The sequence below is a fragment of the Panicum hallii genome, chromosome 2, assembly GCF_002211085.1.
Source record: "Panicum hallii strain FIL2 chromosome 2, PHallii_v3.1, whole genome shotgun sequence".
In the NCBI taxonomy this organism is placed as follows: Eukaryota; Viridiplantae; Streptophyta; class Magnoliopsida; order Poales; family Poaceae; genus Panicum; species Panicum hallii.
Genome location: NC_038043.1, coordinates 3,002,070 through 3,013,668, shown reverse-complemented (window position 1 = coordinate 3,013,668; position 11,599 = coordinate 3,002,070). Strand labels below are relative to the sequence as shown.

The window sequence follows — 11,599 nt, the reverse complement described above, 5'->3', positions numbered from 1 at the left end:
TGATACTTTGGACGGATCAAGTATACGTATTTTCTAAAATTACTTGTAAGATCCACGACCTTATGCATGATGTTGCAGAATCTTCTATGGTTAAAGAATGTGCCGCAATAGCTACACACCCGAGCCAAAGTGAGTATGCTCTTCATTCTGCTCGTCATTTGTATTTATCAGTGCGTCAACCAGAAAATCTTCTGAATGCTTCCGTAGAGAAAGAATCTCCAGCTTTCCAAACATTGATATGTGATGGATATGTAAAAGAAGATTTGAAGATCTTATCAAAATACAACTCTATCAGAGCTTTAAAGATCAAACGAGGTTCATTCCTGAGGCCAAAATATCTTCATCACCTGAGGTATCTTGATCTCTCAGAAAGTGACATGAAGCACTCCCTGAAGACATTAGCATCCTATATTCATCTACAAACACTGGACCTTTCTTATTGTGGTGATCTTCAGCGACTTCCAAAGAAAACTGAAGTATTTGACTTCCCTCCGTCACCTCTATACTCACGGATGTAGAAAGTTGAAAAGCATGCCCGGAGGGCTCGGACACCTCACTTCCCTACAGACACTTACATGCTTGTAGCAGGTACCGACTCCAGTTGCAGTAATGTGAGAGAGCTGCAGGATTTGGACCTCGGTGGTTAGACTAGAGCTAAGACAGCTTGAAAATGTCACAGGAGCAAATGGTGCGCAAGCGGCAGGTCTTGGAAACAAGAAAAATTGACTGAACTGGAGTTAAGATGGACTGATGGTGATCAGGAAGCACAAAATAATAATCACGAAGAGGTGGTGGAAGGTCTCAAACCTCATGATGGGCTGAAGGTCCTGAGGATATATTCCTGTGGGAGCAGTACTTTTCCAACGTGGATGGATATGTTGAATGGCATGGTGGAGCTTAAGTTATCTGGTTGCAAAAAGCTCGAGAAGCTTCCTGCACTCTGGCAATTACCAGCTCTGGAAATTCTTCACCTGAAAGGATTGGAAAGTTTACATTGTTTGTGTAGCGGCGCTGCTACAGCCGTCACATTTCAGAAACTGAAGGTGCTTACCTTGGTTGAGATGCCAAAATTTGAGGCATGGCTGGACACAGATGTGGTACAAGGAGAAGGGCCAATATTTCCCGAGGTTGAGGAGCTGGAGATCCGCGCGTGTGGAAGTTTGACTGCACTACCAAAAGCAGCATCGTGATTACGGAATCGTCTGGCGGAGTTGACACTAAGTTCCGCTCCGCATTTCCAGCATTGAGGAACATGACGTTAAGATATTTGAATATGTTTGATAGATGGGAGGCAGCCGAAGGAACTCCAGGAGAAGAGGTAACATTTCCTCTGCTGGAGGACTTGGAAATTATTGCCTGCCCGAAGTTGACTGGTCTCCCTGAAACACCCAGGCTAGGTAAATTAGCCATAGAAGGAGGTGGTCAACAAATATCCCTGCAGGCAGCTAGCAGATGCATTCCTTCGCTGTCCAGTCTGCGTCTGGATGTGTCACCCGATGACACGGAAACAACATTGCTGCATGTCAAGCAGAAATGGGATCATGAACTCCCCCTGGCAGCTATGAGGCTAACTAGGTGCGACCTTTTTGTTCTCCTCCCACCCAGATGCACTAGCGTTGTGGACATGTTTTGCACGGCTTGTAGATTTGACAATTTTGAATTGCGACGCTCTTGTCTACTGGCCAGAAAACGTGTTCCAGGTCCTGGTATCCCTAAGGAGGTTATCGATTTGGAGCTGCAGCAAACTGACAGGACACACACAAGCTTCTGACAGGCAATCTGCTCCAGAACGGGGTGGACTCCCGCCACGTCTGGAATCTCTACAGATAAGTGGTTGCACATCTTTGGTGGAGGTCCCAAACCTGCCGGCATCTCTCAAGACATTAGAAATTGGCTGGTAGCGGTGATAATATCAAGTTCATCATATTCGGTCAGCATGAGTATACAGAGTTGTACAACGGTAGTGAGGCCACGGCGTCTACAGCTGTACTGAAGCTATCATCAGCAGACAACCATCGCTCCCTTCCATGCCTAGAATCTCTAAGTATACAGAGTTGCGATCGTTTGTCAGAGGTTGCCAATCTTCCTCCGTCTATCAAGACCTTGGACATTTTTTGGCTGCGGCAACCTTCAATCCCTATTAGGAAAGCTAGATGTCGTCCAAAAATTAAATATTACCTCATGTAGACGGTTGGAGTCACTGGAATCTTGCGTAGGAGAGCTCCGATCTCTGGAAGAACTCAGGCTTCTTCATTGCAGAAGCCTGGTGTCCTTACCGGATGGGCCTCAAGCATACTCATCTCTTAGAGTTCTTCAGATTCAAGATTGTGATGGTATAAAGTTGCTTCCGCGGAGCCTACGGAGCCGTTTGGATTGCCTCGAGGAGAAACATCTAGATGCCCGTTACGAAGGTAATCTCCAGTTTCCAGCTTGTTTCTTTTAACAAAATAATCAGGAGCTCAATTGATGTTGTATAAAACGCAACTCTCCACTTAAAAGATTCTGTTAGTTATTACAAGATGTGGTATGATTTAGTGATAAAAACTTTGTGAGCGTGGTGTTTTAGAACCTCTAGCCAACCGTTGATGATATATACATTGTATCGAGAACAATGCACAACTAATTCCTGTATTTATTTGCACTTTCTCCTGTATATGTACTTTCTAATTTCTTGTTGATTTGAATGCATAAATTCTAACATCATCTATATGATCACGGCCTGATCTGCCAGAAACGACTTGGAAACGTGCAATTAGGACGCTGGCGTGCTCGAAATAGCAGATTGAGGACCTAATAAAGAAAGTTACCATCAGTTTTTCTTTTTGAGGGGATATCACCAAGGTTTGTAATATTAGTGTTCTTCATGATTGATTTCAAATGATTGTATCTTCTAATAATGCTGACTCCCTATGAGGTGTGACTTCCTTGTAGGATCGTTATTACCAGACCTGTGACCGTGGTAGAAGGTATAACATACATTTACTGAAGATAATCTCCAGTGAACTCCATCGGAAGTCCAAGATTTTAAGCAGCAAACAAGTCCCAGAACGCAAGCTGAAGAATTTAGCACATGGAGCTCCGTACTCGAGTCCTTTATCCTTCTGCAAGCTGAAGTCCTTTATTTTGAGCAGAAAAACAAGTCCCAGAGTTCAATCCGAAGAATTATAGAATACCGAGCTCCATGATCCAGCTTTTTATCCTTCTCTTTTCTTTTGAACTGTGACGTGTTTGAATTCGTGCCTGCTCCAGCACAAGCGAAACACAGCTAGGGCTTCCATTTCGTGATGTGCTTTTTCTACATGACTGCAGAAGATAATTGCCAAATCAATAGTCGAACATGTTCATGTTGTTGTTCGACAGGCTGTTGTTTAAGCTGCTGCTTGATATGCACTGAAAGTGCTGAACTTTGTCCCAATTCCATGTTATGTGGGTACCTAATACTGAACGGTGTTCAGGGTGATCCTGCAAGGCTTTGGATAGCACGGTCTTGTGCTGTTGTGCACAGGTACCGTTTGTCAAGCTCTGTTTTCTCCTGGCAATGCTGCAATGGAAATATTGAATTGAAAAGAATGGTGACTGCAATGGATACACGAGAAATTATCGTACTGTAAGACAAAGCAGAAGGCAAGTGCCCAAACAAAAATTACTTTCCATAGCCATAGTTAGCACTTGGCAGCTGCCATATGCTCTGTATGGGCTGGGCCACAGACATGAGAAGTAGCAGACTAGCGCAGTAGGGGAGTAAAATGCACCGCCGGCCCTTGAAGTTGGCTCTAGCCGCAGTAGGGGAGTAAAATGCACCGCCGGCCCTTGAACTTAGCTCGAGGTGTCACCCTGGTTCCCAACTTTCAAAATACACATTTAAATCTTTAAACTTACTACTTACTAATTTACTAATTGTATCGCGTGAGATCCAAATCACAGTTGTTGAGGCATTTTACTATGCAGCAGGGGATTGGACAGAACGGAGACACGAGCTCCCCTGCCTCCGAACCCAGCTCCTCTGAACCTCCTTGCTTCCTGCCTACCGGCTACCTCCTCTGGTTGTGTTGAAACTATCGAGCACACGAGCTCAACAGTTGGTTCTCATGGACAAATCGAGAGCCACGGACGAGGAGCTCGCCATCGATGTGAACACTGACAAGTCCGCCTCCTTCCCCTTCCTCCAAAATCCGGAAGCCATGGCTGTCGCAGTGCTGACCTTCTCGTCCCGCCCGCCGCCGCTCCGGCTCGTCGTCGAGCGCCCGTGCGCTGCCCCGCGGACCCGCCTCGCCTCCCGCCGCGACCCGCGACCCCGGTGGAGCGGCGCGGCCCGCGCCAGGGGAATGCGGCGCTCGGCCGCATCGAGCAGCACCGCGTTCCCCTGGCCTCGTCTACTTCGCCGGCGAGGACAGGGTGTACTCCATTGACCTCTTCTACCAGCTCCGCAGCGTAAGGTAAATCGACAGGGACATCCCAACCCTCATGATTTTTCCTTTTTTTCCCCCTCTCTCTTCCGCCCAATGATGCTGCAATTCTCACATGTTTGCATATATTCGTTTGAAATCACAGTCAATTTAATTCGCATTCCATAATTCCTTAATGGAAAATCTCTGGTAACCTGCTTAGCTTACGTCCCTGTCGAAAATTTTCATATAGCATGTAATGGAATAATCGGTCAGTTAAGGTGACTAGTACAGCCTGTCGGCATTAATTCTTCTGTACAAAATTACAGTCAATTTAATTCGCATTCCATAGTTCCTTTTCTGAATTGATAAAACAAATGAAGGGATGAGTTGTTACAATACCGGCTCCTATCCACCATGAATGACGAGGTTTGGCTCTTGCCTTAAATTTCGTCTCAAAATAGGCACCCTAATAAATCAGCACGTGATACAACAATGTCTAAAACATCTAGATTTTTGTATTATTGCTGCTTATGGCTGCAACATGGATGCATCTTCGAGCTATCATTGTCATGCCTTAATCTTTATATGCTGGTTACCATTGCAATTTATAAGTCAAGCACGTGTCTGGATTTTTGAAATCATGGGGAGTACTGTGGATCCAGTTTTTTTCGATGATTGTATGACTTTTCGCTTGGTGCTTTAAAATTTTCTTTAATTATTTGTGGTCACTATTCATATTTCTTTCTATTCAAATCGAGGGTGAGAATTTTATGTAGATTGAATGAAATTTCCTCCTCGACTTTGTCGCCGTCCTCTTCCTGCTCGTGCACCACCACGCTGCTCCAGGATGTGGGGTCATGTACCCATGACCTCGCCTCCCACCACGACGTGCCCGACACGCCTGATGGAGCTATGCGGCCTACCCCAGAGGAACGCCGCGCTTGACCGCATCCCCGGCCCCGCCCCCATCTACTTCGCCAAAAAGGACAACGTGTACTCCCTTGACCTCTTCTACCAGCTCCTCATGAATTTTCTTTCCTTTTCCCCCAAGGATGCTATAATTCTCACAATTTTGCATATATTCGTTTGAAATTACAGTCAATTTAGTTTGCATACTATAGTTCCTTGTAGAAAAATTTCAGGTAACCTGCTTAACTTACATCCCTGTCGAAAAATTTCATAGTTGGAATGGAATAATCGGCCAGTTTTGTTGATTAGTCCAGCCTGTCTGCATTCTCTACTTATTAGCGCTGCTAGTGACATTAAACCAGCACCGCGTGCCCATTCGTCTCCTGCGTGTGGCCCGTCGTCTACAAGTCCTTCACAGCTCGCCAGCGTATTTGACAAGCAAATAGCAATAGATAACCACTGTATTAAATATGGGCAAGATCGGAAATAGGCACACTAATAAATCACTCCATGATACGTACGCGAGATAATGTCTAAAACATCCAGAATTTCAGAAAAAAGAGGGAGCACTGTGGATCCATTTTTTTTCCAATGCATGGTTGTATGCGTGTTTACTTGCACAGAAAGTGAGCTTGGTGTAAAAAAAATCTTCAATCATTTGGTCATTATTTATATTTGTTTCGGTTCTAATCAAAGGTTGAGACTTTTTACCATGTAAGCAAAATGATTGGAGGAGCCCTAATAGCATCCCCAAATAGAGCTGACATAGCTAGATGAGGAAGAATATTTTTCTGACGTCATGACGTCATGATGATTGATTTCAATGATTCTAGCTCCTAATGCTAAGCTGCTAACTCCCTATGACGTGTCACTTCCTTGTAGGATCGTTACTACCAGACCTGCAAATGATGGACTATTGTGACCATGGTAGAATGTATAACATGCACTTTCTGAAGATAATCTCCAGTGAACTCAAGCGGAAGTCCAAGATTTTAAGCAGGAAACAAGTCCCGGATTGCAAGCTGAAGAATTTAGCGTATAGAGCTCCATGCTCCAGTCCTTTATTTATCCTTGTTGAAGCTGAAGTCCTTGAATTCTGAGCAGAAGACAAGCCCCAAACTGCAAGCTGAAGAATTTGTAGCATTTGGAGCTCCGTGCTCCAGCTTTCTATCCTTTTTTTTTTCTTTTGAACTATGATGTGTTTGAGTTCGTTTCTGCTCCAGCACCAGGGAAGCGGAGCTACCACTTTCATTTCATGATGTGTTTCTTTACATAACCGCAGATGATACTTGCCATAGAATCGAACAGTCCAGCATACTCATGTGTTTCGTTGTTTAAGCTGCTGCTTGAAATGCACGGGAATTGCTGAACTTTATCCCATGTTATGTGGGCACCCGACACTGAATGGTGTGCAGCGCGATCCTTGTGCAGAGGTCTCCTTGTTAAGGCCTGTTTGTTCAAAACTACATCTTGCAGCAACATTTCTCCTGTTAGTATTGTCAAACCAAGCAGAGGGTAAGTGTTCATAGAAAATTACTTTAGCACTGCACCTCATAAGCCATCCTCTGCTCTGTACGGCCACGAGACATGAGAAGCAGGCAAGCAGCAAAGCACGGGATGGAAGGGGCAGAACAGAGACACGAACTCCTCTGCCTCTGAACCCAGCTCCTCTGCATCTCCTTGCTGGCCGCTGTTGGGGATCGCCACCCAAGAGGAGGCCTCGCGGAAGGTTACGTCGAAGCTTTCGGACATTACAAAAGTATTTCACGTACAGAAAGTGAGCTTGGTGTAAAAAATCTTGAATCATTTGGTCATTATTTATATTTTTTTCGGTTCTAATCAAAGGTTGAGATTTTTTATGTGCGTCAAGAAGAAAATGGTGTCACGTCCCGCTTCATAATGATTTATTATTGGAATTTTGAATGATAATTGGGATTTGTTATAGGAAAAGCGGTGGGCAGTGGACTACTGGGCTGTGTCAGCTTGACAGGAGAACAGAGTGTTAGGACAGTTGCAGGGTACTCCAGCTGGAAGCCTGGAAGGTGAATCGTCCACCATCCCGTACAAATAGCAGTTTCTAGCTTCTGAAACCAATTATTGCCTGGCTTCACTCTCTCCATACCGCATCTGTGTCTACTTGTGTTGTGATTTGGAGCTCCAGGCGTAGCCATGGCTGAGGTACTGGCCACCATGGTGGTCGGGCCACTGGTGTCCATGGTGAAGGAGAAGGCCTCCAGCTACCTCCTGGACCAGTACAAGGTGATGGAGGGCATGGACAAGCAGCACGAGGTCCTCAAGCGCAAGTTGTTGCACATCATGGACGTCATGATCGACGCCGAGGAACAGGCAGCAGCCAAGAGAGAAGGAGCGAAAGCTTGGCTGGAGAAGGTCCGGAAGGTGACCTACCAAGCGAATGATGTCCTCGATGAGTTCAAGTACGAGGCGCTGCGCCGCAAAGCCAAGGAGGAGGGCCGCTACAAGGACCTCAGCATGGATGTAATAAAGCTCTTCCCTACTCACAACCGTATTATTTTCCGTTACAGGATGGCAAACAAGCTCCGTATGATCTTGCAAGAAATTGATGACCTCATCAAAGAGATGAATGGCTTTAGGTTCATGTTCAAACCAGGGTCACCAGAGCCCATAAATTACTTGAGGCAGAATAATTCTGTTATCGTCGACCCTGTGAACATTGCCAAAGAATCAAGAGCCCGAGAGATGAAGGATGTTGTTGATAGATTACTTGCTCAAGCTAGCAGCTCGGATCCCACTGTCATTCCCGTCGTCGGAATGGGAGGGTTGGGCAAGACCACCTTAGCGCAGCTCATTTACAATGACCCTGAAATCAAGAAGCATTTCCAGTTGCGGCTTTGGGTGTGCGTCTCTGATAACTTTGAGGTGGATTCCGTGGCTGATAGAATACTGAAAGAGAATGGTTGTAAACCAACTGGTTGCTCAGCATTGGAGAAGCTTCAAAATGCAGTGAGTGGGAAGAGGTACCTACTCGTATTGGATGATGTATGGAACCGTGATGAGCACAAGTGGGAAAGGCTTAAGTCCTACCTTCAGCATGGTGGCAGCGGTAGCTCAGTGCTGACAACAACTCGTGATGAAGCTGTTGCTAAACTAATGATGGGTAAAACTGAAGGAGCCTATAAACTTGAAAGCTTGGGTGCATACTTCATAGAGAAAATTATCAAGACAAGAGCATTCAGTTCAAAAGAAGAGGAGTGGCCTGGTGAACTAGTTAAAATGGTCGGACAAGTTGCCAAGAGATGTGCTGGCTCTCCTTTGGCTGCTACAGCATTGGGCTCTTTACTGCGTACCAAGACCACCGAGGAAGAATGGAAGTCTGTATTAAGAAGAAGCTCGATTTGGGATGAGGAAAATAAAATTTTACCAGTACTCAAGCTCAGTTACAATGGCTTGCCATCACATATGAGGCAGTGCTTTGCTTTCTGTGCTATGTTTCCAAAGGATTATGAGATTGATGTGGAAATGCTGATCCAATTGTGGATGGCTAATGGTTTTATCCTAGAGAAACAAGGAGAACGTCCTGAAATTACTGGTAAAAATATTTTCGTTGAGTTGGCAGCAAGATCTTTTTTTCAAGATGTGAAGGGAATCCCATTTCAGTTCAATCATACCGAGGTCTCCAGAATTACTTGTAAGATCCATGACCTTATGCATGATGTTACAATGGATTCTATGGGAAACGAGTGCGCTACTATAGCTACAAAACTGAGTAAAAGTGAGGACTTTCCATATTCCGCTTGTCATTTATTTCTGTCAGTTAATAGAGCAGAAACTATTCTGAATGCTTCCCTAGCAAAGGGGTCTCCAACTTTCCAAACACTGATTTTTGGGGGAAAGAAACCTGGAAGAGGTTTTCAAAAGTTATCGAATTGCAGTTCTGTGAGAGCATTAAAGGTCCAGCAAAGTTCATTCCTTAGGCTGAAATATCTTCATCACCTGAGGTATCTTGATCTCTCAAAAAGTGATATTGAAGCACTTCCTGAAGACATTAGCATCCTATATCATCTGCAAACACTGGACCTTTCTAATTGTGCTGATCTTCAGCGACTTCCAAAGGAACTGAAGTATTTGACTTCCCTCCGTCACCTCTACACTCACGGATGTAGAAAGTTGAAAAGCATGCCCGGAGGGCTCGGACACCTCACTTCCCTACAGACACTTGCATGCTTTATAGCAGATACCGACTCCGGTTGCAGTAATGTGAGAGAGCTGCAGGATTTGGACCTCGGTGGTAGACTAGAGCTAAGACAGCTCGAAAATGTCACAGGAGCAAATGGTGCGCAAGCAGCAGGTCTTGGAAACAAGAAAAAATTAACTAAACTGGAGTTAATATGGACTGATGGTGATCAGGAAGCACAAAATAATAATCACAAAGAGGTGGTGCAAGGTCTCAAACCTCATGATGGGCTGAAGGTCCTAGGGATATATTCCTGTGGGAGCAGTACTTTTCCAACGTGGATGGATATTTTGAATGGCATGGTGGAGCTTAAGTTATCTGGTTGCAAAAAGCTCGAGAAGCTTCCTGCACTCTGGCAGTTACCAGCTCTGGAAATTCTTCACCTAAAAGGATTGGAAAGTTTACATTGTTTGTGCAGCGGCGCTACAACAGCCGTCATATTTCAGAAACTGAAGGTGCTTACCTTGGTTGAGATGCCAAACGTTGAGGCATGGCTGGACACAGATGTGGTACAAGGAGAAGAGACGATATTTCCCAAGGTTGAGAAGCTGGAGATTCATGAGTGTGGAAGTTTGACTGCACTACCAAAAGCAGCATCAGTGATTACGGAATCGTCTGGTGGAGTTGACACTAAGCGCCGCTCCGCATTTCCAGCATTGAGGAACAGGACGTTATTTTCTTTGAATATGTTTGATAGATGGGAGGTAGTCGAAGGAACTCTAGTAGAAGGGGTAACATTTCCTCGGCTCGAGGAACTGTACATCTTGTCTTGTGCAAGCCTGGCTACACTACCGATAGGGTCATTATTGGTTGAACAATCATTTGGAGGAGCTGAAACCGTGTGTTGTCGCTCTGCATTTCCAGCACTACGGAAACTAGAGTTATCTGGTTTGTCGGCCCTTGAGAGATGGGGAGCCGTCGAAGGAACTCCAGGAGAAAAGGTAACATTTCCTCTGCTGGAGGAGTTGAAAATTAATGTCTGCCCGAAGTTGACTGATCTACCTGAAGCACCGAAGCTAAGTGAATTAGCCATCAGTGCGCGTGGACATGGTCAACAAATATCCCTGCAGGCAGCTAGCAGATGCATTCCTTCACTGTCCAGGCTGCGTCTGGATGTGTCTCCCGATGACACGGAAACAATATTGCTGCATGTCAGCAGAAATGCAATCAAGAACTCCCCCTGGCAGCTATGATGTTAACTAGGTGCGACCTTTTGTTTTCCTCCCACTCAAATGCACTAGCGTTGTGGACATGTTTTGCACGGCTAGTAGATCTTAGAATTTGGGATTGCGATGCTCTTGTCTACTGGCCAGAAAACGTGTTCCAGGTCCTGGTATCCCTAAGGAGGTTATCGATTTGGAGTTGCAGCAAACTGACAGTATACACACAAGCTTCTGACGGGCAATCTGCTCCAGAACGGGGTGGACTCCTGCCACGTCTGGAATCTCTATGGATAAATGGTTGCACATCTTTGGTATTGGTCCCCAACCTGCCGGCATCTCTCAAGACATTACATATTGCTAGCTGTAGTGATAATATCAAGTCCATCATATTCGGTCAGCATGAGTATGTGACGCTGGTGGGTGGAGAAGGTGTCGTACAGCCGGACACGTCATCATTAATTCCAGGGTCTTGCGGTAGTGAGGCCACGGCGTCTACAGCTGTACTGAAGCTGTCATCAGCAGCCAACCATCGCTCCCTTCCATGCCTAGAATCTCTAAGTATATGGAGATGCGATTGTTTGTCAGAGGTTGCCAATCTTCCTTCGTCTATCAAGATCTTGGACATTTATAGCTGCGGCAATCTACAATCCCTATCAGGAAAGCTAGATGTCGTCCAAAAATTAAATATTATTTCATGTAGTCGGTTGGAATCACTGGAATCTTGGATAGGAGAGCTGTGGTCGCTGGAAGTACTCATGCTTTATGGTTGCAAAAGCCTGGTATCCTTACTGGATGGGCCTCAAGCATACTCATCTCTTAGAGTTCTTCAGATTCAAGATTGTGATGGTATAAAGTCATTTCCGCCGGGCCTTCAGAGCTGTTTGGATTGCCTCGAGGTGAAACATATAGATGCCTGTTACGAAGGT

General features: G+C 45.3%; 1 protein-coding gene and 1 long non-coding RNA gene across 6 annotated transcripts in view; both read left to right on the top strand.

The window, feature by feature from the left end:
• The first annotated feature begins 1,925 nt into the window (after positions 1-1,925).
• LOC112880362 lies at positions 1,926-3,415 on the top strand. The gene is made up of 3 exons (XR_003226300.1): positions 1,926-2,411; positions 2,732-2,841; positions 2,932-3,415. It is a non-coding gene; the product is annotated as an uncharacterized LOC112880362 (long non-coding RNA).
• A 417-nt stretch (positions 3,416-3,832) lies between these two features.
• LOC112880356 (putative disease resistance protein RGA3) overlaps positions 3,833-11,599 on the top strand; it is a 47,903-nt gene continuing 40,136 nt past the window's right edge. Inside the window, exons 1-3 of one of the 5 annotated variants that reach the window (XR_003226298.1) lie at positions 3,833-4,436; positions 6,180-7,339; positions 7,459-11,597. Coding sequence is in view for 1 of the 5 variants with exons in the window: in XM_025944940.1 (XP_025800725.1) it covers positions 7,467-8,871 (1,405 nt within the window). In the remaining 4 variants the exon portion in view is untranslated. Of the gene's footprint in view, positions 4,437-4,457; positions 7,340-7,458; positions 11,598-11,599 lie in introns of those variants that run through there. The other 4 variants (XR_003226296.1, XR_003226297.1, XR_003226295.1 and 1 more) reach the window with 4 other exon arrangements.